The following is a 27540-nucleotide window of genomic DNA, read 5'->3' as shown; positions in this document are numbered from 1 at the left end:
CTATAAATACTCAAATCACCGAGCAGTTCTACTATATATTTATTAAATACGAACGCAAAAGAAATTACTTTCGAACTTTTATACTAAAACTTATTTAAAATTCATTATTAAAACAATAAAATGACAATTTATAATTTGTTTTTGTTTTCCCCTCGTAAGGAACAGAGCCAATGAACTTCTATAGCTAGGCGACCACTTAGATTAAGTGAACAGATGTGTCGTGCACTAAGACCCGGAGTGGAAAAACTTTGTTTTCAATGTTAATTAAAAAATTGAGAATGAGAGAAAAAGAGAAATTTCAATTTAATTTTGGTCACGATGACCTCGTGTGCCTCGTTGGTCAAAACATTGTTGCGCAAAAATAAATATCAGAGTTTGTGGCTATTACGAGAGAATATGTGCATATTTGTATGAATACGGTACGAATATTAATACTAAAACATATATCTTTTAAACTTAGACACAAGAAATTGTACCAAAATAGTAGTAAAAGTAGATGATTGATAATTGTGATATGACTCTCTGTACAAAATGCCTTTTGGTTGTGACCAAAAAGAGTGTGAAAAGGCCGTAATCATTCGTCATATGACTATCTTTATAACATGACTCTAACTGTTATACAAGTGAACTTTAATATTTATTTTAATTATTTAATTTTGCCTTTAATTTTTTAATTGACTCAAAAATATTAAGCTTGTAAAAACTCAATTATTAATTTTAATAATATTCTATAAAAAATTCATTAAATGTAAAAGTTTTAGAATTTCAAAAATTTCTCTAACTAATCCATCGATTGATTTTTTCTCTTCCTTGAAAATCGTGGTCCTACAAAATTTAAAATTATATTAATAGCAAATTGATCTCTGTTTCATTACAATTGATCTCTCAGTATTACATTATACGTTTTCTATTTTTAGGAATTCTTGTAAAATTCTTATATTAGCAAATAAAAAAATGTTTGGGGTAAAATAATTTGAACGGAAGAAAGGATTTATTTAAAATAATAATAACCTCAGACCAACGATATAAATAATAAAATTGTTAGTTATTTTTAATGTTAAAAAATGTATAATAATTACTTTCGGGTTTATAATTTACCTTAATTCACCCAGTGCAGAGTCAGTAAACACACGAAGTACAGCTGAGATTACCTGAGAATGTCTTGTTGACGCATTAAACTTGTTGTTGACTTCATTCGTATTGTATTTATGAATGATAATTATCTACATGCGCCATTTCATACCAAGTCTATCAAGTCTATCAAGTCTACATGTTGCTGTGGTTGGCTTCATTTATTCGACATTTTCGTTAACTCCTTTGTGCTTCAACAACCTCATGCGAGCTCAGCTGCAATAACTGAGTTTCGTTATGCGTGATTTTAATCATTTCAACAAATTGTTACTTAATTATACGATATATTTAGTGTTTTCAGTTTGCAATGTGTTTTTTGATTCCCTTTGGCATTTTATAAAAATAATATAAACAAGTAAACTGTAATTAAGCTTTTGTTAAATAAAACATCTTGTTATATTTTTAGTTCAACCTTCGATTTTGTCATCCTCCAATGCAGTTGTACGCTTCAGTAATTTGATTTAACACCGATCAAATTCTAAAATTTGCCATTAGTATGCACAACATTGTACCGAAAGAGCGACATCAATTCTACCATTACCTCAGATATTTGACAATGCTCGCAAGTACAGCAATCTACTATTAACAACAGAAGAATCATCAGTTCCTAACGCAGAATTATAGAGGAATTTTAGAAATGAAAAATAATTTTGGCCTGAATGCCAGTATGCTTAACTCATCGAAAAAGTGAGCTCGTAGTCCGGAGAATATTTTTTTGTTTCCATTTTGATTTTGGTAACATTAGAACTGTGATACTGCAGGCATTACAAAAACAAAACACTAACAAAAGTGGCAAACACGTCTCTATAAGTGTACACCAGCTGAAGCGCCTCCTCAGCACAATAAAGAAAAAATACACAGATCCGCACAAGCCTAACGACAAGGAAAATTGTTTTAAACACAACTACGAAGTGACTCCCATTGCCCTAATAAATTGTGTGTGTAAGTGAGTACTCCAAAGTAATCCTCACGCACACACCTATTCTCGAACACGTAAACATACAAATATTAAGCTCATGGCATATGTGTATTCATGTGTGGGTGTGAAAGCCCGGAGGTAAAGGATTTAAAAGCCATAAAAACGGAAGCTAGTCAGAGTCATTTTCCAGAATGTTGCGCGTATAGAATTGATATCATCAAAAATTGCTGTGACGAAATATGCTGGTCAACCGTCGTTATTAATTAAAGTTAAACTAAATCGCACTGAAACAACATTGACATTCTGTCTTCCATACACACAAATATAAACACGTAGGAGCACACTTGGACGCCACCAAGCACTTGTATATCTTTTACTATTACAATTAACCTCAAATGCTCACTCACTGAGTCATTGACATACGGGAACATACAACAGAGTTCGTACAATGGCTGTCGCAGTATGGCTGACGGAAATGAAACATTCAAGTTCATCGATGTTGTCGTTAATCACATATTTTATATGCTGTTTAGTTGTGAGCAGCTTGCTCAAAGGCGTTTGTCCTACATCGGTCAGCAGTCCTGCGTTTAGCAATGACTTCAGTTGGGATCATGCCGTTGATTTAAATGAGGATTTTCGTATTTTATGGACAATCATTAATCAAGATATTACGTTTGAAATTCAAGCACGTACTTTAGGTTATGTTGGATTTGGGTTTTCACTCGACGGCAAAATCGCTGGTTCGGATATGGCCATTGGTTGGGTGGACAAGGGTCAAACATATTTTCAGGTAAGCTATCTTCACAGCTTTATCATTTTATATCTTCTTTAATTCTATCCTTTAATCAAAGCATATTTTTTATGTTGTCATACTATATTCCAAGAGACAAGTAAAAATAAACATTTCTTTAAGTTCTTATATTTCTATTCATTTTATTTCGTTACTTCTTTTTATAGCTGAACACATAAATCACAAGCAGGTGTCAATATTTAAGAATTACGAAAAAAAGACGACATTTACCAACTCCATTATATTACAGTTTTTTTGAGAGGATGTCCCATTTCGAAGCAATATATATATTTATTATAGTATGATATAGATATATATATATATATTTATCATTACAATATAGCTTAATTATGTAAGTCGTTTGAGATAACTAAGACTATCAGAATTAATATCCAATCTGAAATACACAGAGACGTACGTCCCATACATAAGCACATATAGACCCATTACCCTATTACAAAAAGTTGTCGGAGTTCTATAAAAAAAAGTCAAGTACAAGAACAACTACAGACAAGTTTTTTAAATAAAAAACTAACAGACCACAACCTGACATTAGTAAAATACGTTCTATTACTACGAAAAATACAAAGAGTCGCAAAATTAACACATCAACTTCTAGCAAACTTAACTTTCTTTATATTAAAATACTATCTGTAAAATACTATCTACTTCACAAAAAGTAAAAGACTGACCTCTGAACGCAATCAAATGACAGCAATAGTGCCCCTGGATAGTATACTCGGCCATTTAATGTTTACTGTTATTTACTACTACTAACATTCTGACATCTGCAGATTCTGAAAACTTGATTGCAGTCTTTGTAGATGACACAGCGCAAAGCAAAAAATAATTTTAATAAAATGCTTGAATGGATTCTTAAATGTGAAATACAAATAAACGCAAATGAAATCATTCGTATTATTTACGAAAATGAAAAGAATAAAAGCAATATGTTGGCATTACTATAGCTAGAAAAAACTTCAACGTAAATGAATTAAATTATGTCAAATGTCTCTTTAGCCAACTTTACGATTTGCTTGATCGAAATCAATACTCATACTTAAAAAATATATAAAGTGTCTAAAAATATGGCACCAAGAATGGTACAAATCAGAACATTCATCCAGACTTCAAATTAGCCTCAATTGCAAGCGTTATGCGTCAATGGTATACAGACTAGCAACCCTCTCATTATTCTCCTGCTACTAACAACACTCATCAGAAGACTAAAGCACTAATTGCAATCAGAGCTATGAAACTAAACACAATGTTTACTCCTAATTGAAAGTAATTGGTTAGTTATAAATAAGACATTCAATACAAAAAATATGCATTTTCCTTTTATTGCAATTTTTAAAATTGATCTGGACTACAATAACACCTGTAAATGTAAAATCAATTACTGGATGCTAAACCATTAACAAACGCAGGAAGAAAAACAAACAGAAAACTTTACGAACCACATTTGCAATACCGCAGTAGCGTTTTGCAACACTGCCAGTTTCGCTGTAACATTCTGTGATTCTAGACATAAAGGATTTGTTCATATTGAAGTGTTCAAGGATTCTAACAATAACCATTATTAGCATTACGCCATTATAGTGAGTTATCACATTATTGACATCGAAGTCTATCACAGATAAATGGTTTCTAAAATTTTAAATACTTCTGTATGCTTGAAAAAATCGATTGAACAAATCACTAATGCAGTGTTGGTTCTAGTTTGGAAGTTGTAGCTGGTTGACATTGGTTTTATTTCAAATGGGTTACTATGTATAGAATTTATATATGCATATGTATAATGAACGCAATGCACCAATCAGGTCTACTTTAATTATGTTAAATGTCTATAAATTTTAGACCTGAATTTAATGTCATTAAAAATTTTTAAAGTGGTTCCTAATTCCCAGGCACGTTAATGTCACAACGGATATTAGTAGTCTCTATTTTGAGTAACTGTTTGCTGTATGCTGTATGCAAATATAGCTTACTTTTCAAATATAGACAGAGATAGACAACATTCGAACTTTCAGCATTAGTGCCATCAGCAAAACCTGTACATACCTATCTATACTATAGGCAGAATATTAGAAATCATTAATGTCACACTTTATTTGAGAACAATATACAAATAGTAATGAAAACAAATTATAATTATCATATTCGCCAAACCAGGGAAAAAAAATTCAATATCACACAACTGGAGACTGATGACTTTTCTACCGAGGATTGGAAAAATTTCTAAGAGTGTAATTCTAGAGTTACTAAAAGAAACAATTAATCAAAAAGACTTTCTTATTGCTATTGCTTTAATTGGGGATTTATGAAAACCACTCAACTAAATTAAAAATGACAATGATCTAGCAAAAGAAATAAAAAGATGTGATTCAGAAAAAATTAACGCGAATGGTAGTATTGTGCCTTGCCAAAGCATTTGTTAATATATGGCATGCTGGAATATTAATAGAGCCTAGAGATTATTGGATCCCAAATAACCTAGTCAAACTGAACAGCACTATCCTAAACAGCGTCTTTAAATTAATAATCGAAAACCACTGCTATACAATATAAAAAATTTAGGCTGAACATTTTATACTTCTATATACAACGGACTTTTCAATGAAAGCTAGAAAAGCATTATCTTTATTTAAAAATGATACTTACCTTATGCCCCACGATGAAATAATAAAGTCATCATAAGCAATCAGTCACAAATACACTTAGGTGGAATAATGCCATATTTAAACGAAGGGAATATTAATGTCAATATACAAAAATCCAAAGCACTATTTATTTCCCGGAAAAAAAAAATACCCAAGAACACTGTTGATAAATAAATTCTCCATGGATTATGAGCTCGAAGTCAAATATGTAGCACTAATTTTCTCCAAAATATTTTATGAACTGAGCATTTCAGTAACATCAGCGGCCCCAACTGCTTAAAACAAACTTCAATCACAACAAATGTTATTCTAACACTACTCGTGAAAGTCCTGTGGTATGTAAGAAATTTTGTAATATAAAAAATATATTATAGACCTTATGTGTATATATAGTCCTTATACTCATCAGAATGCAGAGTTAAACTCATTAAAAATTATAAATTTTTTTTGTCAATTTTTTTTTGCCTGATATCATAAAAAGGCAATTACGCTATTTAATGTATTAAGAATTTTAACTTTCCATACTAGTGAATTATCCAAGTAGTTAGTTCAATAAGAGTAAAAGTGGAATAAGCACTGATTTTAGGATAAAAACACAAAAAGACAAGATAAACTACGAGTAACTACTTATTTGTCGGTCATTTATATTTAAAAACTTCCAAACTTAAAACTCGATATCTCAATAACGTAACATAACTAGGTATATCAAGTAATAGCTTTATAAAATAAGTTGCTCAAAATATCTCTCTTCACTAAAATTCGAAAAGGTGACAGTATTTTATATTAATTATTCCCCACCCAAATGTGGTGAAAAACAGGTCTCTTACTAAAGTCTCTTGTTGAGATATTGGCATTAATACTGCAATCCGTTAAATATTACGTTTTCGCAATTAATAAGTGTTATGAACCAGTCCAAAATTCAAAGTGCACTAAATTTTATATATTGTGTTTATTATTTATTTTAAAATTAAAATAAATAGCTAATTAAGCCATGAATGTGTTAATTATTTAACATAAAAACCACCTAGAACCTTTGGCGAAGCCTAATATGCTATTTAGTGTCAGATCTTGTAATTTATCAAGATCCTCAAGAAAGGGGGCTCCGTCGTAAATAAGCTGGGCAAAAACATAGTAAATAAGAGACACTCTCATCGTCTTCCCCAAAGCTGCGACAGGTTTGATTGAAATGGAAACCTAATCTTTAAGCATTGTTTCCTAGTTTACAGTGACCTGTAAGTAAACCTACCTAAAGACTAATATTTCTACGGGGTATCAATAAGAATTTTGGATTTCCTTTTATTGAAACGTGGCCAGATTGCATACAGATGCCTACATATCGTTGAGTCCTCCCATCTTCTATTAAAAAAATAATAATAATAATTAAACAAAAATTTACAAGCAACTTTTTACAGCTTAACAGAATTTTTAAAACAACTTTTAATTTAGCTTCACAACAGATCGCTTATTGCTTTGGTAAGATTGATTTCTGCAGTCTCTTAAATGACTAGAGACTTCGAAAGTCGAGAAGCTAAGTTGCTTGACGTCCAAATTAAAAATTCTAATAAGAAACTTGTTGTTTTTTACCTTACTTCGGAGCAGCAGAATGCAGCTATTGACGGGTTAGATAAGTAAGTTACATATTTCTCATGGTTCTGATTACCTTAAAATATTTACTTAATAAGTTAATTAGGAGGTGGTGCTTGGAGCAAAGAACATATTAAATAAAAGAGAATAATAAGTATAAAATTACAAAAAAAAGTCACTTCGGAGCCCCTATGTTGCGTCTCAAAGATTAACTATAATTGTGCCCCGTAACTGGACTCTATTTTTGTCAACTTTCTTTGACATATTATCACTATTAGTAAAACAAATTATTCAATTAACTCTAAACCAAGCTTAAGAAAATGGATTAATTTTAAATGAATATTTCTTTGTTCTTTAAAAATGTACAAATGCTTTTTGGGAAGGTAGTTTCATTAAAATAAAAACAATCTTTATGTATTTCCGCATCTCACTTTAAAACTATCTCTAAAATTTTATATCCGTTCTCAATTTCCCAATGGAAGAAATCTGCTACTTGTAGAAGAGGAAACCGTAGTTTCACAAATCTTCACACTTTAATTTTCAGAAAAATAACTGTTCTACATTTTCCATCACCAAGAAAACACTTCATGGATTAATAGTTCAATTTAAAAAGAAAGAATTGAAAGACGAAAAAGAATTGGAAATGCTTTTTAAAATAAACCGAATAACAAGAAAAACAACATTTATTTTGTGGCTTTCGACATTAAAAATGTTCACCGACTTTAAGCCCCTTTTTCACCATTTGCGAGTAGTTTATACATTTATCATCCACACACAACCGCATGCGAGCCAAACACACATTTAATATGCCACTCCGCATAGTGCTTTTCGCCGCAGTTTAGTTCCTAAAGCGTTGAACCTATAAATCCTTTGTATTTTGAAATTTAATTTTGTTGTTGTGGCTTTCTGATTGTATGGGTTGTGTGCACATGTAACAGATAGGTGAAGTGGGAGGAAGTATTGCTTGTATGTGTGAACTTAAGGGGCATAAAACGTACAAACAAGAACGTTTTATTTGGCATCTAAGTTTATTTTTATTTCGATTTGAATTGAATGAAGCGGAGAAGGCACAAAGTAATCGAATTTGAGTAAATTAAGATTAGAGATATATAAAAGGCAACAATTCATCCTAAACAGTAATAAAAGTTTTTATTTGTTTTACGATAACACATTAAAATCATAAAAATACTTTACAAACAAATACATGTACGAGTATTTTTTTTTTAAATTGGTCTGAGTAATACCTCTAGGATTAGTTGAACTTAATGGAAATGATTGAACTTTTTTAACTCTGGATTTGAATAAGTATATTTGCTAATAAACATTATGTGTCTATACATCCGTGTTAGCTTTTAGAAACAATTTTCGCTAAGTTTGGAAAATGAATTATTTGAGTGTAAAAACATTGAAGACTTTGCAGTCCAACTTTCCCCCCGCCCCCGCCCCTGCTCCCGCTTTGTATTTGTTGCAACAAAAACTAGTCTCTTTATTTTTAACCTAAATAAATGAAAACTTCCTGATGAAGTTTAGCAAAGCACCAAATGTTATTGGATTGGATTCAATTGCTTGAGTGTAAGTGAATACTTGGCTAAGTTAGTAAAAATAAAAAAATAAAATATCTGAAAATTTAACATAATTTAATCAATATTGACATAGGTTCAAATGTAGTTCACCACCCTTCCGCCTCTATTTATATATAGTATGCCATTTGTTTCTTATTAACGTAATACCAAAGATTTAATTCATAATAGAACTAATTGCTTGAAGTTTTTGCAAAATAAAATTCATATTGATTGCAAGAATTGTTTTCTGCGATTTTTGATATTGAAAAAGTTGAATTTATTATTGCTTACTTATCTGGCGCCAACACTCGAATGCCCAATTTTGCCTGCCATAGAACTCTTAATCAAAACTTATATAGCTAGTAAGTAATTCGGAGGCGATGGTCATCATCCAATCGCGAAGAGAAATTGTATAAAATTTGTAAAAAGTTTTCCCTCGAACTCCACCGCTCTGCTTTATTTTTTACTTAAAATACTTTCACTAAAAAAATATAACCAAATAAAACAAGGGGAAAAGATATATGTATATGCCTGTAACATACATTTTGGTAACAAATATATGTGTTCCAGTATTTCTGCGGTAACTTATGCTAGTATGTTGTATCAATAAAATACGTTTGGTTTTGTTTCAGTTCGTCGAGTTTTTCAGTAAGTGCAAGCCGTACTGCAGCGTTGGCGCCGCAATAAATTTTAAGTCCAACGGGTTAGACTTTTAAGAAAGAAATTTAAATTGTTGATGTATTCACTTGTGAAGAGCAGAAAACACCGAATGTACTAGGACGCGGTTGTACCAATATAGATGTGATCTTTGTGTTTATCTAACAACACAAAATATCTAAAAATAACTACAATAATCCGTTAGTCGAAATGATAAATTTACGATCTTTTCTGACTAAAATAACAGTTTGCTATTTTATTTTTATATACCTTCTGATCAAGAAAGAACGAGAAGCCTATTTTTGAATTCAATCGGTAAATTTTTTTTATTTTCACGCTGGCAACACTATTATACACATTCTGTCAAAGTTTAACGCATATTGTATGATTAGTTTTTGTTTGGCGTCTATACAAAGAAGTCGGAATATTTTCGTGTGGCGTTTTTTATAAATGATGAAAAATTAGAACAACGTACCTGCATCAAAATTTGTGTTGCATATGAATTCAAGTGTGCCGAAACTGTTAAAAAATGTTAAAAAAGACCTTTGGATGACTTGTGTATGTCGCAACCACAAGTATACGAATGGTTTAAAAGGTTCAAAGACGGTCGTACAAGCTTGGACCATGATGAGATCCCTGGCCGCCCAACAACTTCTGTTACTGACGAAAACATTGAATCGGCGAAGCAGATCGTATTGGAAAATCGTTGTGAACCGATTAGAGAGATTGCAGTGTTGTTGGGCATCTCATATGGATCGGCCGAATACATTTTAACTGATGTTTTGGGTTCGAAACGCTTCGCTTCTCGGCTGGTGGCAAAAAAGCTGAATTTGGCCAAAAACTCCACGAATATCATCAACCATGCACTGTACTCTCCAGATATGGCCCCGTGTGACTTTTTCCTCTTCCCCCGACTCAAATTGCTATTGTGAGGAACGCGTTTTGAGACCATAGAAGCCATAAGGTAAAAATCGTCACATGAAAATTTTTCGAATTCTTTGTATAGACGCCAAACAAAAACTAATCGTTTAATATGCGTTAAACTTTGACAGATTGTGTATTGTATTGCAGAATATGTATAGTGTTGCCAGCGTGAAAATAAAAAAATTTACCGATTGGATAAGCGCGGGAATCACAGTTCCCGTGAATAAGTTCTTTTTTGATCCTAAGGTATTATAGAATAGAATGAAGATTAAATTATACAAATATACAGTGGTTACATTTTATTTGCATATAGTTATTCAAATAATATAAATGATCTAATTCTTATAATTTTATAATAATTAGAGTTTTGTTGCTAAACGGAGATGCAGATATCACGTCGGGATCACCAATTTTGTAATGAAAATACATTTGTTTAGTTTTCATTTAGTTTATTTCTTAGCAGTAAATTCAGTAGTTAAGTCCATAATAGCATAGCTGATTTTCGAAAAGTACTCAAAAAAATTTATGAAAACTCCGATATTTTGATTAAAACGGTATTTAAATTTTTAAATTAAGCAAAATTTGCTCCACTAACTTGATCTATAATATTATTGCACTTTAGCAGCCAGCAATTTGTCGTTAGGGACACCATTAATTATTGGCACTATACTAGATTTTATTTCTATGAAGTCTACGATTAAAATGGCATAAGTTCACTCTGAATCACTTTAAATCGGACTAAATATTGTTGACGACGTATCTTAAGTATTCATACAAGAAGTGATATATGTTACGAATTCCTGGTCTTTCGAAATTACATTTAGTACAAAAATTGGTTAAGGCAATATCATAAGTTGTAACTTTTAGTTGAACAATGACATTAGTCATATAAAAATAATTACGTTCGGAAAGGTAAGTGACACCTTCGTCGTCTATAGACTGGGTTATTAGGAAGGACAAAGAAGAGGAGTCCAAAATAATTTGGAATATGTAAACATTTTAAAAGGCAATCATAATAAAAGACTGAAAAGATAAGTCACATTGATCTTTTGCAGGAAACAGTAATTGTACAATCTAGTTGAAATTTGTGCCTGTTTCATTAGGTATGTAAGAAAGAAAAAAAACATTCTGTTGAAACATATTCTACAAAAGGGATTGGCATCCATCAAAAAAATGTTTACAATATAGTTTCTACATTATTTAGAAAAGTTGTGTAGGATTTCTAATTAGGGATCTAGCCTAACGTTGCTTTTTGTTGAGCTAGCAACATTTTGAAATAGTTTGATTTGACAATTTCTAGGTCGTCTGTATGTCTTAAGTCCTACACTTGGACAGAATATGAGTTATAATTTTAATTTCCAAAAGTTCTCTTAAAACCGATATACAGTTTGTAAAATGCTATCAAGAATCGCATTTCAATTTTTAATTGGTAGATCCACCGCACATTAAAGTAGTGACGCTTCTGAGAAGTTCGCTCCTAACTAACTTTTCCTATTATTACAGGGTTAAATTAACAGACCCAAAGAATATACTTATTAAGTTGCAATTAAATAAAATAGTTCTTACTTAAGTATAGGACACCACCTGTTGATCTACCAGTTGGCTTTTCTTATTAGGTTTTATATACAAACTGGTTGGAGGATACCTTGGGTTCTGCTGATATTTCAACCTAAATAGTTGATATCTATGCCTAACTTGAGTTTACCGTTATTGCGTATATAGCTTATGCAGTTCTATTCTGGTTCTTTGTTGCATTCCTTAGTATTATAGTTTAACATTTCATATATAATTCGAAAAACATTCCATTCATATCTTGTTGTTTTAATAATTTGTGGCTTTTTAAAGTAGGTAAAAAGCGCTCAGGTAGTAAGTTCCACAAACACACCCAAACATTCATAAAAAATGTACAAATTTGGCTATTTATAACAAATTTGCGATTTTGATATTTTTTCCGTGATATGCTGAGTCACCTACAAGTCATTTTTGATTAGAAAAGACAATGTTGGTATTTATAAAGTGAAATTTTTTAATATAGTTTGTATAATAACTCTACATCATTCAAAATTTAATTGTATATGAATATGCTTTATGAATATGGAAATGGAAGTTATTAAATATATTAATGTACTATAACACTCTGTTCCAACGTGTCTATATAATAAAAATACTGTATTATGGTCGCCATGTAAGACCATGAAAAACTATAATATTAAAACTATAGTATTCATGACTCACTTTCCAGAATAGGTTTAGAGGAAGAGCTTAAAAATTGGATAATTACTATGCTTAAAACAAGGATTATTCAATCAAAGCTAGGCAGCATAACACAAACGAAGCACGTCAGCAGGGGTACGCCACAAGGAGGGGTTATTTCACCATTACTGTGGCTGCTGGTCGTGGATAATATTCTTAATATTCTAGATAAGATAGGTGTGAAAGCAGTAGCGTACGCGGATGACGTGGTTATTCTAGTGTCAGGTATGTTCCCTAACATAATTAGCGACATTATGGAAAGGGCCTTGGTTAAGATAAGTACCTGGGCCACAGGTTGTGGACTAGGTATTAACCCAGGAAAAACTGAAATGATGCTGTTTACTACTAAAACCAAAATACCAGCTTTCAGGTTGCCTTCACTAAACGGGCAACAGTTAAAACTATCGGAAAAAGCCAAATATCTAGGAATTCTGTTGGATAGTAAGTTAAACTGGAAACACAATGTCGATCTTCGTATCAAGAAGGCATGTGTAGCTTTCTATTCTTGCAAGAGGATGTTTGGCAAAAAATGGGGTATTCGTCCCGAAATTACCCACTGGATGTACACGGCAATTGTACGACCAATTCTCACGTATGGTGCTGTCGTATGGTGGCCGGCTCTAAACAAGAGCTATAATATCGACAAACTTAACAGAATTCAGAGGACGGCATGTGTAGGCATCACAGGAGCTTTTAGGACGACTCCTTCGGACGCCCTAAATGTGATGCTGCATTTGCTACCTATTGATCTTCACATTAAAAACATGGTTTGTAATAGCGCTGTAAGACTGAAAGTAACAGGCGTATGGTTAGAACGAACATATGGACATGGTCGGATTCTAGGTACAGTGCCAAATTGTCTGTATAGGATGACATCGGATTATCTGAATCCGTGTATAGACTTCGAAAGGAACTTCCAGACAATATTCCCTTCAAGAAATGAGTGGAAAAGGAAAAATTTCGAAGCAAATTACGATATCTCAATATATACAGATGGCTCGAAAATGAGCGGTGGGGCAGGAGCACGAATCTTCGCACCATCTAAAAATATAAATATCTCTCTTAGGATACCTAATGAAGCTACGGTTTTTCAGGCTGAAATCCTAGCAATAAAAGAAGCCTGTCGGCAAATTGCAAGCCACATCGAGAACAGATGTAGTGTTGCTATTTTTATTGACGTCCAGGCAGCAATTAAAGCTCTTGAATCCTTTATAACAAAATCAAAAATAGTAAAAGAATGTAGAGAAGCAATCGACGAGCTAAACCGGTTGGCCGATATCACACTCATCTGGGTTCCTGGGCATAGGAACATCGTAGGGAATGAGAAAGCTGATAGTTTAGCCCGCTCTGGTGCCTCCCTAGATGCGTCACTGGCGGTATCAGTCTATATTACCCTGGAGACCATCAAAAGAAGTACCTTTCTTTACTTTCTGCAACTCGCCAATAACAGATGGAAAACACTAAGGTCATGTGCAACTTCCAGGTTAACGTGGCCCACTTATAATAAAAATAAATCTCTGGAACTCATCAAAAAAGATCGCGTAAACACTGCAAAGCTTATTTCGGTTCTTACTGGTCATTGGTGGTTAGGAACTCACGCAGAGAAACTGCGTATTCCCCATAACTCTCACTGCAGAAGTTGTGGAAACCCGCGGGAGAAAGAAACAATAATACATTTTCTCTGTGAATGCCCAGCTCTAGCATCCAGAAGATATAGGTTTTTAGGAAAATACTTTTGTGATAGTTTATCAGACTGCTCAATGGTAAGGATGAAAGACCTGTTAAATTACCTAAATTCGGTGGGATGGATTTAGTCTCTACTCTTCTATACTAGGGTTCTTGCGAGGAATGTGGTAACAAAACGGCGAAAAATCGCTAATTGAGGTACATTTGAAGTTATCTTATGACCTGCCACTGCAACCAACCAACCAACCAAAACTATAGTATTATATAGTATATAGTATACTATATAATACTATATAGTATTATACAGCATTGATCAAACCAGATATTAAATACAATAATTTGGCAGCAATCGTTAACTACATTTATATTGAAACAAATCTCGTCAACTATCTCATTCACTACATTTTTGTTTCTTTTAAAAGCATCTAATAAATTCATTATATTTAATATACTATTTATTTATTTAAATATGGTTTTAAACTTACCCTTAACGAATTTCATTCTTTCAAAAGCATTGCTGATAAAATATTCCATTATTTTACATATTCCTCCTTTTCTGCAATTTCCTCGCTTTAATTGAACTCAGAGCAAACATCTATACAATCTATAAAGATCAGCTGATTAAAAATTTAACATTTTACCGAATGCTTTGGTACCAAGTTACCGCTATAGATACCTTATAAAGTAGATAGCACTGAAGGTCAATTTTTGCGTTCTTGGGTCTTTCGTTTTGTTCAATTCGTTACAGTTTTTGACAGTTTTATTTTGCTTTTGCAAATATGTAACTTATTGGTATTACATTCAGAGTTTCTTCAATTCTTTTTCACACATTTTCTTTTATTTACTTCTCAAATTCGGGAGTATGTATGAAAATTACGATACTGTTTATTTTGCATAAAGTACTACAACAATTTGAAACTCGATCAAGTTTTTTACCTTACCTGCGTTCCTTTTATTACACAATGCAATCCGTGTAACTTTTTCCATTATCTTTTATCCAAATAAATAAAATTGTTAATAATAAAAAAAAGAAGGTTTTTTACAGAAGAACGCTACCATCCATATTGGATTCGTTTCAGACGGTTCACCACTAATCCATATCGGTCACTTTGGCAAACTGTATAGAGCTTGAAAATAGATGATAATGGTTTATATTAGAATTGATAATATTAAGGGAATATAGTAAAACAAATTATTTTATAGGAAATGAATACAAAACTAGAGGCACATTTGTAGTCAATGCAAACTGAATGCCAAAAGCGGTCCCAATGCCAATGCATTTTCTTGTTATATTTGTCCTATGATAAGTGAAAAATTTATACGCAATATAAAGCATATAAAATTTTTTATTTTTTTAAGGTCTTGGTAGAATTATTAAAGTTTTTCATTTCATATACTGCTTTATAGCGTAACTATCGTCCTTGTGATATTCAGGCATAAATCAAATGTATACCAAATTTCGATTTCAAATTGTCCATATTTTTATGCAAACTCTCAGGAGAGCCAGTAATATTTGATACCAACGTCAACTTTTATGTGGCAACAGCAATTTTGCATCAGTTCAAAAATTCAATTGTGTGGTCTTAAAACTGACGAATGAAGTATTTTCCTTTAATGTAACTAGCTAAGAAATGTGACAGACCTAAAAATACACAAGGGAACAAAATTTATTTGGTTTTGCTTTTAGTGAGATACGGCACATATTTTTGAAACCCATTAAATAATAGCACCAAATACAGTTGAGGTGTTAAAGGAAAATTTTCTAACAGAATACAGACAACCCCAAAAATTATTTCCTTCCTTACCCTTTAATGTACGATTATAAATTAGGATGACTAACATCTAGTCATTTCTAACAAATAGTATTACTATTACACTCAAAAACCAAATGACCGCTATCAGTCATCTACGAGATTTAAAGCATATTCACATTATTATATTAAGAATTTAATTAAGAATTTGGCTCGAGCACAGAGAGCTGGGCTTTAAACCAGAACTGGAAACCAAAAACAAAAACAATATTTTTACCTAAGCGAAAAAAAATATAATAATACATCAATTATTTTCGGTTCGGGTAAAATATATCTTATATATAGTGCAGATTAGGATTATATAAAACTTGCGTTTCAAAATCCAATGCACTTGGATTGCACAAATTTTTGCAGTCAACCTGCATCGTTAAAGGTGAATTATGGTAGGTGTAGATATAATCTCACAAGAATTTGAAAAGTTCCTTATTATAAAAGCTTTAACACAACTGCTGTAACGTAGTTTGGTGTTCTAAATAAAGCAGTTATTCCCACAATTAAGGCATTAAACACAAATTTCGACTACAATTTTATTAATTTCAAAGAATAAGTAGTATATTTCACAAACGACTTTTTCGTGTTGATTGAAGTATAAGTATTCTAATAGCTTGACATATTAAATTAACGTGTTCATAGAATGTAGTAAGTGTTACCATATTCTATTACCACCTACATAATTACATTATATCCCTATGTACAAGACATAGTAGTTTCCCCTTCTTTAAGACTTCTTTAAAAAATTTTAAATAATTTGACCCTGCTAAGTTCAGAACTACTTTAGATCTATGAAAAGCATATGACTAACATCTTTTCTTTCCTACTCTTTATTTTGTAATACAGGGTTTCATATATTCGTTATATATTTCATCGATTTTCTAGTACGAAATGGGATATATAAGATTTTTGTGATAAATTAACTATATCAATAAAGTACACATTTTCGTAATGAAATGTTTCATAATTTGGGTTGAGCATCCACTAGATATACTAACACTAAATACAAGTGCTGTTAAATGCCATTGATGTTTCAATTAAAAATTAATTTATTATGTCAGGTGCACAGTTTAACAATGATCATTTAATTGTACTTTATCAACTCCCTGCTTTTATAGTTTACATTTCATATCAAGACATTAATATTAAAATTTTAATAGCCTAAAGTATAAGTTAACAATGCTCCCAAAACCAACTTGCTCTACGAAATTTAACAATTTATCTTTTATGTGTTCCCTTGGTTCAGTCCACGCAGAACTTTAAAGGACAAGGCATTTGCACAATAAAATAAACTACCCGAAGCACTCATCACTGCGTTAAACTCCCACTATACCTCCACATCTCACAACTTATCTCAATAACTTACATGGGCACAACAATATAACATCCACAAGATGAGCACAAAATTACTCATAGAATATGTTCAGATTCGGAATATAAACTTGGGAAAATCACCATATTTCATTGTTGAACCCTTTCGTTGTTAAAAGTTAAATTTGTTTAGTGAGAATTTTGTATCTGCTGCATAATCATGTACAATGTGCAGGAGTGTTTATGGTTGTGTACAGTTTGGGTGGGAATGGAAGCGGGGACCACTGCCACAAAGTGTGTTTTTGAAATATAGCAACTCAGATACCAAAACACTTCTTCACTGAACTGTCACAGCTGACGTTGAGTTATCATAAAACGCAGAACTTTGTATAGAGCAACAACTTTATTCTTGTTTCTAAACATTTCACAAATTTAATACTAATAAATGGAATACTTATATTCAAAATGTCGTTTAGTATTTATAATTAATCGGTTGTAACGAAAACAAAGTTAAGTCCAGAGTATATTTATTGTCCTTCGCTTTTAACCCCCGACACAGTAAAGAATCTCAATTTTTTTTTGCTTATTGTACTATTATGATTCTTTACAATTTTGCAGTTTTTTTAAGTTATTATATCTTCTGTATTTAACGCCACATAAATTAATCTAGGCAATATTGCTTTGGAGAAATCTTTATACAAATCTATACTTAATAATTTCCTACAATCGTACCTAAAAATTCTACCGATTTCCAACATTTTTCACATTTGCTTTTATATAATAGATTGATGATGTTCATAAACATCCCTTAATATCATACTTCATTGAAAACAAGTCCATAAGTAATCTGAGAATTAGATAGAGGACATTCATAGTGTGATATTGTAAAAGCACCACAGCAACAATTGCTGCTTATAAAGAAATACTTCACAAGTATTTCATAAATAAGTAATATTCACTTACTTATTCGCTTACAACAATATGTATTATAACTATTATAAATTATTTAACAAATCTTAAGGATAACTCTTTTATTTTACTTATTCTCTTTAAAAGCTTTATATATATACATATATATATATTATTAGTTTTAAGAATTGATAATTATAAAATAAAGTTAATCATAAATATACTTGTCTCGTGTAGTGACCTTACTAAATACAACAATATGTTACCTCGTTTCGGTTTGATGTAGCACTCCTTTCCAGGCACCTCTACTGTACCACACATTTCTGCTAGAAGTTGATCTGTACTTCGTTCTGCCATCATTTAACGCTAAGCTTATTTTCGCATATTGATAGAAGCAAAGGCATTAATAACATTACACTAATTACGCTCAATGATAACTTCATTAGCGCAAGCAAACAATCTGATTCATTTCTACAATATGCCACCATTCCTATAATTATTTGCCTTGTGTGACGAGACTTGATTCTAGCTTAATTCTATAGCGCCGCTTTAAAAGAACCTTATACTCGTACACAACAGTTATTAGGCTACTGTCACGATTTTTGAAGCAAATTTCTTATTTTCAGAACAAAACAGAGGTAACTAAGACTTTTATCTCAGCCGATTGAATATGGCATTTTATAACGTTGATATTAAAATGGTAAAATGGCAATACCTCTATTTCTAGAAGTATGCAGATAATATTCTACATATAAATTAATTTTTACCCATCTAAGTAGTAAACATTTAAAATGTTATTTCATTTTTTATGCTTATAAGTAAAGGACACAAAATTGATTGAGGAAATCGTCATTATTCTACAATAAGAGATAATTATATCAGTAGAAATAATTATACTGCAGCGAGGATTAAAGCCGTCTATCAACTATAGCTACGTCTTTAAAAATAACCAATATATATGTATTTGCGTTAGAATAGGATTTGCATTTGCTTTCAACGAGGCGATTCTATAAGTTATATTAGTTATAAGTTACAGTTATAAGTTCTATAAGTTATTAAAAAAGAATTGAAGTGTTATCAAAGCACGTCCAATGAATCTATGCTCTGGAAAGTGAACTTCCCGACAGTTGTTTGCTGGTAGATCATTTTTTGTAAAAATAATTAAGACGATTATTCTATGTGGAAAAATTAACAACGAATTCAACCTTGAAGGCAAACATTGAGTATACCTTAAGTATTCAGATAAGTAGACAAAAATTAGAGCTCTTAGGTAGTTTTACCATAATGGCTCGATAATTAAAACTATTGTTAGTTATTATTACCATATAAGTATACAATAAAAATATAAAAAATATTTGACTAATTTGCTTAAACTTTGTTTGTATTCATTCATTTTGAAATTCGACCCATCTGTATCCCATACCCTATATAATACTCATCACTCCAAATCAATTATCTAATACATAATAGGAATTTATTGAAGGAATTTAATATTTCAATCCAAAGCGATGCTAAGTTATATAGAAATGTAAGAAAAAATGAAGAAATTATGAATTCGAAATGTGCTAATCCGAAAGTAAAATTAATATAAAGAATGGTTTTTTTTTGAGTATTTCATATGCTGGCAATAAAATGAGGAACAAAACGTCAATAAAGTTTAATTAAACATAAAAATTTAAAAGTTTTTGCAGAGTACTTTTGTGTAATTGTTTGATGTTGCATTCTTTAACTTTTTTTTACCTATCTTAGAAACAGAAAAATAAAAGCACATAAGAGCAGTGTCTACAGAAGTTTTAAGATTACAGTTTTATCTTCGGTCGACCTACGAAGGTGTGATGAAATTCTGAAAGTACTGAAAGTACTGAAAGTAAAACAAGCATGAAAAATAAAATAACGTGTACAGTTTACCATCTGAAGGTGCTCTTACCTTTCGATGTGATCACGTGCAAGTAAAAGTAACATTCTGACTATCGTAAAAAGTTCAAAATTTATGACGGCATTTAAAACATTTTCACAATATTGCAAAATTATGCGTCTTCTGCTGCATAATTACCGTATATGACAGCAAGATACAAGATATTGCAGAGAACGAAAAGATATTAGTTCCCACCTCGCACACACAGCGGTATTCAGAGACACCATATAATGTAGGTTTTGAATGCCTTCCCATTCCTCCACTCCTCCTTTTTCATCGTTAAAATATGTGCGTAATTCTTACACAGTAAACTGGAGTGGAATTGTATTTATGTGCAAAAAGACCCCGAAAGTAGTACGCCAGAGGGAAGTAATTGTTGGAAGCTAGACAGCCGAGTTGCGAGCTATTTGAAGTGCGAGTGTAACAAATTTCATTAAAAAAGAGTAAAATTTAAGCTTTAAAAATTTTAAATTATCAAAACATTATTTTGAATGGCATTTCGTCTTCTTCCCTGAGTTGGAAACTTTTACTACTGTCGCATAGCATATAGCAAGGTTTGTACGAGTGTACGAAGTGAGACTTAACGCAAACTTCCGCATACGAATATTTGTAAATGTATTATATTCGACTGAATGCTCAGCTGAACGCGTGTGATTGAGTTTGAGTACGTATGTATTTAAGCAGGAAAAACTTTTCCATCATTTACATAAAAGCAAGCTTTTTCCAAAACTACGTTGGGTAAGCGGGCGCCTCAGCTGTTGGAGCTGCCGAAACTAGTCAAATTTAACTTTGAAATTTTTAATAATACACACGTTTCAAGGGAATGAAACTTTAGTGCGAACATCTCCATATATGAGGTCTTTGAGCATTCGGAGCACTATTATAATTTAAGTGTCATGTAAACTGCTTTATATTTTTACTATTTATGATTTAATACCTTATTTGTTTTAGGATCGACATGTGAAACGGAATGGTGATGCGGAGCCTGCAGTGGATCCATCGCAAGATTACATCCTCATCATGGGTTATGAGAACGCAACACACACCGTTCTGAGGTTTCGTAGAAAATTAGATACCTGTGACTCAATGCATGACATTCCCATAACGGTAAGTAAACTTTTTGTAAAAGTAAAGATTTTTTATATAAATTACTCGTCTGACTTAAATCAGTCATAAAAAATCCTTCTAGAAATGTCAATTGATTTCCCACGGTTATGGTGTATATCAGGGATATGATTGTCATGATTTGTTCTTATATGCATTTTTGTGCATAATAAATAAATTATCGTGTGATTTTAAAGCTCCATGAGAACTTATAATGATAATATAAGAAAGAAATATTGTTGTAATAAAATTTTTTTATTATAAACTTTTATATAATACAATATTTTATAAGCATATGTCCGCCGCAGCAACGAGTTACATGATCCATTTGATCAGTCCCATTTTTGACTGTTTTTTACAATAAATGTGGCCGTACGACACCAATGATAGCATAAACATTAATTTTCAATACTTCAAGAGTTGCTAGTTTGTCGGTATAAACTTAACCTGATAATGAGTTAACATAGCCCTATAAAAAGCAATCGAGATGTGTTATGTTAAATCGCACGAATGAGGCTGCCAAGACAAACCAACAGGAATACTTCTGGAAATTACGTTGTTACGAAATTAATTTCGCAATATATCGATGGTTAAAAGTGCTAAATGGCGAATTGCGCCGCTCCATCTTGTTGAAATCAAATGTCGTCAATGTTTAACTGATTAATTTTTAGAAACAAAAGTTTAGTCAACATCTCATTAGCGCTCGCACTTTCCTCATTCTGAAAGAAATAAGGACTGATATTGCCGCCAGCATGTAAACCGCACCAAACAGTCAATTTTGATGATCTTGTTGATTTTGAATCGAGAAGAGTAAAATTAGTGCGAAAATGATCAATAACTGCACGAATTACTTGCTCACTAGACCAATTATGTTGACCGTAAACTATACGAAGTGCTCTATGCATTTCGCAAACAGATTTATTTTTTACAAATTAAATTTTCACAATTTGAAAATTCGTTGTTCTAGTGTTAAACGATTCATGATTAATTGCCAAACCTTACTGAACAGAAATGTTCATTCTCAGCTGTCAAACCATAGTTATCGATATCGATAGTTTTTATTCAGTTAAAAAACAACTAGTGTAATTACTATTAACTGTCAGTAAAACACCCCTTTTGAAAACGCAATTTTATCGCTTAATAAAAGAAGTAAACAAAAGAAGTAAACTCTCTAATATTATATTCCAATAAAATCTGGTCTTTGAGATAGATCTAATATATGCATTCAATGTATGCATTTAGTTTCAATATGTTTTATGAATTTTGATTGATTGAACTTGACTTAAACAGGAAACAAATATTCAAATACGAGTTTTATATTGCTCTCTTTCACGTATTGTCAAATTTCAATGATTTACCTGATTTATATAAAACTTTTATTAAAATTAATTCGAATAGTTGTTGTTTGACATCATTTCTTTATATTTTTTCATTCTTCCAGGAGGTTGAGGATTTTAATGTTGTATTATATTTCTAAGGGATTCAATTTTGAAAACACTTACTTTTTTTTTTTTTTTTTTTTTTTTTTTTTTTTTTTTTTGGATTAGGAGAAAAGCATCGAAAGCCTAAGTCAGTGTAGGACTTTAACCCACTAAAAACTCCTCTCGTCCGTACGGGTCACCCTTCTGGAATCACCGTAAAGTATAACATCAGAAGGCCGTATTGAGCATTAAGCTCACCCTATATTTAAAGTTGAGCGTGAAGCTCATACTTCGTTAGTCTTATTCATTCTTCAGCGCAGCGAAACGCTGTTCTGTCCACTAATTTGGAATTTTACTTCCGTCACCTATAGTTTTGTAAGTCAGTCTTACGTCTGTATTGCTAGTGTTATTGACTGCCGCTGCTGTTGTTGTCCATAGCTGTGTTTTGCAGGTCTGGTACTTGAGGTTGTGGATGACGCTCTCGTTGTTGTTGCTGAAGGGCTTTACGCTCTCTTTCTGCATCTTGTAATTTGCGCATTATTATGTTAGCAAACCATTTAACTGCATTCCATTTTTCATTCGACGAGCACATTTCGCTTACTAGGTTTTCGATTGTTGGTGGTCGTCCTATGGTTTCTTGTAGTATTTGGCGTTCTTCAATAAATCTTGTGCAGCTGAAGGCAACATGCTCTGCACTTTCTACTTCATTCGGGCAACTTGGGCAGATAGGACTGTCGGCCAAATTGAATCTGTGTAGATAATGCAAAAAGCAACCATGTCCGCTTAGTATCTGGGTGAGATGGTACTCCAGCTCTCCATGGGGTCTTGTGAACCATACCTCGATGTTTGGGATTAATGCATAGGTCCATCGGCCATTGAGGGAGTCTTCCCATCTTTGCTGCCATTCTCGCAATGATTGCGCACGTTCAATAGTTCTTTCTTCTTGAGATGGCTTTACACCTTGCGTGTGATACAGCCGGCCTAACTCGTTTGCACGTATAGTTACTGGAATCTTTCCGGCGATAACACAGATTGCGTCATCGGATACTGTGCGGTATGCACACGCTACTCGTAGTGCGCTGCGTCGATGAGCCCTTGCAACGTGCTTGATGTTGCTATCTGTAGCATTTGCCCATATTGGAGCCGAGTATAGTATTATCGAATCTGTTACCAATGATAATAGCCGCCGTCTTTCGCCTTGTGGACCACCTATATTTGGAAGTATTCTTGCCAATGCGCCATTAACCTTCTCAGCCTTGTCACTCACTGCTAAGAGATGTTGCTTGTAGCTAAGCCTCGAGTCAATCAAGACGCCCAAGTATCTTATTGCCTCTTGTGATTTTATTTCGCACTCGCCAATGCACAGAGTCATTTCTTCCTTTTTTCTACGGCCACTAACCAGTACTAATTCCGTTTTTTGTGCTGCTAGTTCAAGTCCGGCTTTATTAAGCCAGTGTTGCACTCTCGCCGCAGCATCATTGCATTTGGCTTCTAATACATCAAGGTGCTTGTCTACTACCACCAGTGCAATATCATCCGCATATCCAACGATTGTCGCTTTATCGGGAAGCTGGAGTTGCAGCACGCCATCGTACATAGCATTCCATAGCGTTGGACCCAGGACTGACCCTTGTGGTACACCACCTGTAATTTTATAGCTTTTCATGCCTCTATCTGTCTGGTACTGCAATGTTCGCTCGCTGAAATAGCTACTGATTATGCGTAGAAGGTAGTCGGGAACGCAGTATCTTTCTAAAGCCAACAGGATATTGTGCCACTTTGCCGAGTTAAAGGCATTTCTCACGTCCAGTGTAATAACTGCGCAGTATTTCATTCGGGTGTGACCGCCGCTGCATGCAACTTGCGCTATGGACGTTACTTTTCTGATGGCGTCTACTGTTGATCTCGCTTTTCGAAAACCATACTGCATATCAGACAGGCCGTTGTTGTTTTCAAGGTATTCTTGAAGTCGATCACAGATTAAGCGTTCTAAGACCTTTCCCGCTGTGTCCAGCATACACAGAGGTCTGTATGACGAAGGTTGGTCAGGAAACTTCCCTGGTTTAAGAAGAAGTACTAAGCGTTGCAGTTTCCATTGTGATGGGAAGACTCCTTCTCTTAAGCAAGCATTATATATATCAGCGAACAGTTGTGGGTTTTTTCGTACCGCTGCTTTGAAAGCGACATTGGGAACTCCATCTGGCCCCGAGGCTTTTTTTTCGTGTATCCGGCACAGCGTGTTGATCACTTCCTCTGCTGTTATTGTCAGTATACTGTCCTGCTCGATTTGTGCGTACTCTCGCATTATCACCTCCTCTTGTGGGGGGAAGAGTGTAAGCACGATTTGCTCTAGCAGGATAGGGCAAGTTGGTTGAGGGGCTCTCTGGCCTTTTACCTTTCGCATTACTGTTTTATAAGCCAATCCCCAAGGATCGACATCGGTACTATCACGTAGTTGCGTAAAACAACGGACTTTACTTTGCTGGATTGCTCGTTTAAGGTCGCGTTTTCGTGTACAAAACTCGGTGTACTGCTCTTCAAAATCTGGCCGTCGTCTTGCTCGTTGCGCTCTTCTTCTTGCTGTTATGCACGCTCTACGCAGGCTGGCTATTTGATCTGTCCACCAATATGCGGGTTGTCTTTTGCCATTGTATCTGCATCTGGGCATCGATGCATCACATGCGATGTTTATTTGGTTCGCCAGTTGTGTTGCCATTTCTTCTGCAGTAGTGATTTCGATTTCCACATCTTGCCACATAACATCGAAAGCTTCGGCATCAAAGACTGATCTCTTCCATTTCCTTTGCGCGATTAAGTTGTATTGTGTGTGCGATCTTGTTTTGCTTGTGTCGAGCATTATTGCTTGATGGTCACTGTGCGTGTATATTGACTCATCTACTCTCCATCTTGTGCGGTTTGCCGTGATGCTATCGGAAAAGGCTAAATCTATTATCGAATGTCCTCTAATACAAGCGAACGTGTATACGCCAGGTGTATTCAGCAAAACCAGATTCATGGCAGCGAAGGTTTCTTCAACTATCTTTCCTCGTTTATCTGTGTACCGGCTGCCCCATGTTCGTGACCATGCATTAAAATCACCAGCAATGATTATAGGGCGCTTTCCTCTTAGCTCATTTTCTAATGAACACATCATTTGAGCGAAATAATCAATTGACCATCTTGGTGGTGCGTAGCAGCTCACATAGTACACGTCATTCTGTTTCACCCATACGTAACCTCTGCCAGGAGCTGTTATCTTGCTTTGTAAAGCTTTGTTATTTGTCACCCAGATCGCCGCTTGTTTCTCTGAATCTGTAATCCAGTAATGTGAGTGTATATCTTCGTACGGTTCCGAGAGTAAGACCATGTCAATATTGTTCTCTGCTACAGTTTGCCACAGTAAATTTTGTGCAGCTTTACAATGGTTGATGTTTAATTGTAGTATCTTCATGCCTTGATTTTCTGTAATGCTTCTTTGTATCGTGGACATTTTCCGCTACCAGCTGTATGTGCACCTTCGCAGAGGACACATTTTTCTGCATCATTGCAATTTGCTGCACGGTGTCCTTCATTGCCGCATCGTCTGCAGATATTTGTGCGATCGGGTCCTTTGCATTTGAGCGCTAAGTGATCGTATGCCCAGCATCTGAAACACCTTTGTGGTGTAGTAACTTCTGTAACTTGACAGCGAGTCCAACCAACAATTAAATGTCCGCGCGCCAGTACTTTTTTTGCATCTTCCGCTGGCAGCATTAGATATGTGGACTCTGTCCCTCCGTACGTTTTGCGCCTACTTTTGATTGTGCATTTATCAGGTCTTTTCACTTTTGCTTGCATTTCCATTGCGTCGAATAACTCGTCATCAGTGTTCAGATCTTTAATAAGCCCTCTGTATTGGATGGTTACATTGTGCGACCGGAGATTCACCTTGGCTACGTTTTCAAGAACCTTTTCAATAGCGGCACAACATTCATTTGCTGCTGCTTTTTCGCTCTTTTTCAGCTCGATAAGCAGGTCTCCTTTTTGTGTACGGCGCAGGGTTTTAACCTTGTTGCCTAGGTTTTTTAGTTGTTCATTTGATTTCACTGTTCGCAGAATTTCAGCGTATGACATCTCTTTTTCCATTTTTTCAATGATGATGGCATCGGCTCGCGGTCTTATTGATTTACCCTTTTTTATATTGGATGCCTTCTTTTTTGGTTGTACTTTCGTCCATTCTTCTACTGGTTGGTTCAGCCTTTCGGCCACAGCGTCTGATTTGCGCTTTTTAGTATCAGGTGATTTGGTTGCTTCTTCTGTAGGCTTTTTTGGACTCATTTTGGATTTTGTCCTTTTTGCCGATACCGATGTTGCGTCTCGTTTTGCTGTCAACGGCGTTTCTCGTTGTTGTACCAAGGTGATGTTTGACTTGGCTTTGTACTCACTCATCTCTATGTGCATGATGAGATTTGTGTGCGCCTTTTTAATTGTGCTGCACATTCTCTTTATATCTTTGTGCACATTGTTACGTGGCTCGACGTATTGAACGAGGCTGTCAATTTCTTGTCCTAACCGCTTGGCTAACTGACTTACTACGGTTTCTTGTGCTAGATCAATAATAGCCACATCTTTCGCAAGTTGTTGTTGTTGCTGGCTCTTTCGTATTTCTTCTTGCTTATTTGTTTTCAATATTGTTGTTGATCGATTTACTGTTTCGTTGCTACTTAATATTGATGGAGGTGTCCGCTTAATAACGGAGCCTATCCTAAAAGGCGTGGAAGTTTCTTCGGTGGTGGTGCATATTACAACGTCATCGTTGTCGTCGTTCATTTGATTGTTTTCAGTGTTTTTGTAGTTTTTGTTATTCATGGCATATGGGTCCCAACTTCAAGCCGCTATCTCGGCCAGTATGTGCAGTCACTTTAATGTC

The 27540-nt window shown here is 33.8% G+C and overlaps 2 protein-coding genes across 2 annotated transcripts; one reads left to right on the top strand and one right to left on the bottom strand.

Moving 5' to 3' along the window:
• The first annotated feature begins 1545 nt into the window (after nucleotides 1–1545).
• LOC119686541 (MOXD1 homolog 2-like) lies at nucleotides 1546–21425 on the top strand. Its single transcript, XM_038101103.1, has 3 exons — nucleotides 1546–2840; nucleotides 21058–21213; nucleotides 21408–21425. The coding sequence occupies exons 1-3, from the start codon at nucleotides 2499–2501 to the stop codon at nucleotides 21423–21425; spliced, it is 516 nt and encodes a 171-aa protein (XP_037957031.1). The 5' UTR covers nucleotides 1546–2498.
• Nucleotides 21426–26078: 4653 nt separating this feature from the next.
• LOC119686510 lies at nucleotides 26079–27479 on the bottom strand. Its single transcript, XM_038101101.1, has one exon. The coding sequence runs from the start codon at nucleotides 27477–27479 to the stop codon at nucleotides 26079–26081; it is 1401 nt and encodes a 466-aa protein (XP_037957029.1).
• Nucleotides 27480–27540: the final 61 nt, after the last annotated feature.

This window comes from Teleopsis dalmanni, chromosome 1 (genome assembly GCF_002237135.1).
Source record: "Teleopsis dalmanni isolate 2A chromosome 1, ASM223713v2, whole genome shotgun sequence".
Lineage (NCBI taxonomy): Eukaryota > Metazoa > Arthropoda > Insecta > Diptera > Diopsidae > Teleopsis > Teleopsis dalmanni.
This window is presented reverse-complemented; position numbering and strand designations above follow the sequence as displayed.

Excerpts from the sequence above, each read along its gene's own strand:
- LOC119686510 (XM_038101101.1), bottom strand. The coding sequence starts at position 27,479 with ATGAATAACAAAAACTACAAAAACACTGAAAACAATCAAATGAACGAC.
- LOC119686541 (XM_038101103.1), top strand. The coding sequence starts at position 2,499 with ATGGCTGTCGCAGTATGGCTGACGGAAATGAAACATTCAAGTTCATCG. Across the intron at positions 2,841-21,057 it reads AGGGTCAAACATATTTTCAG|GATCGACATGTGAAACGGAA; the intron begins GTAAGCTATCTT and ends TATTTGTTTTAG.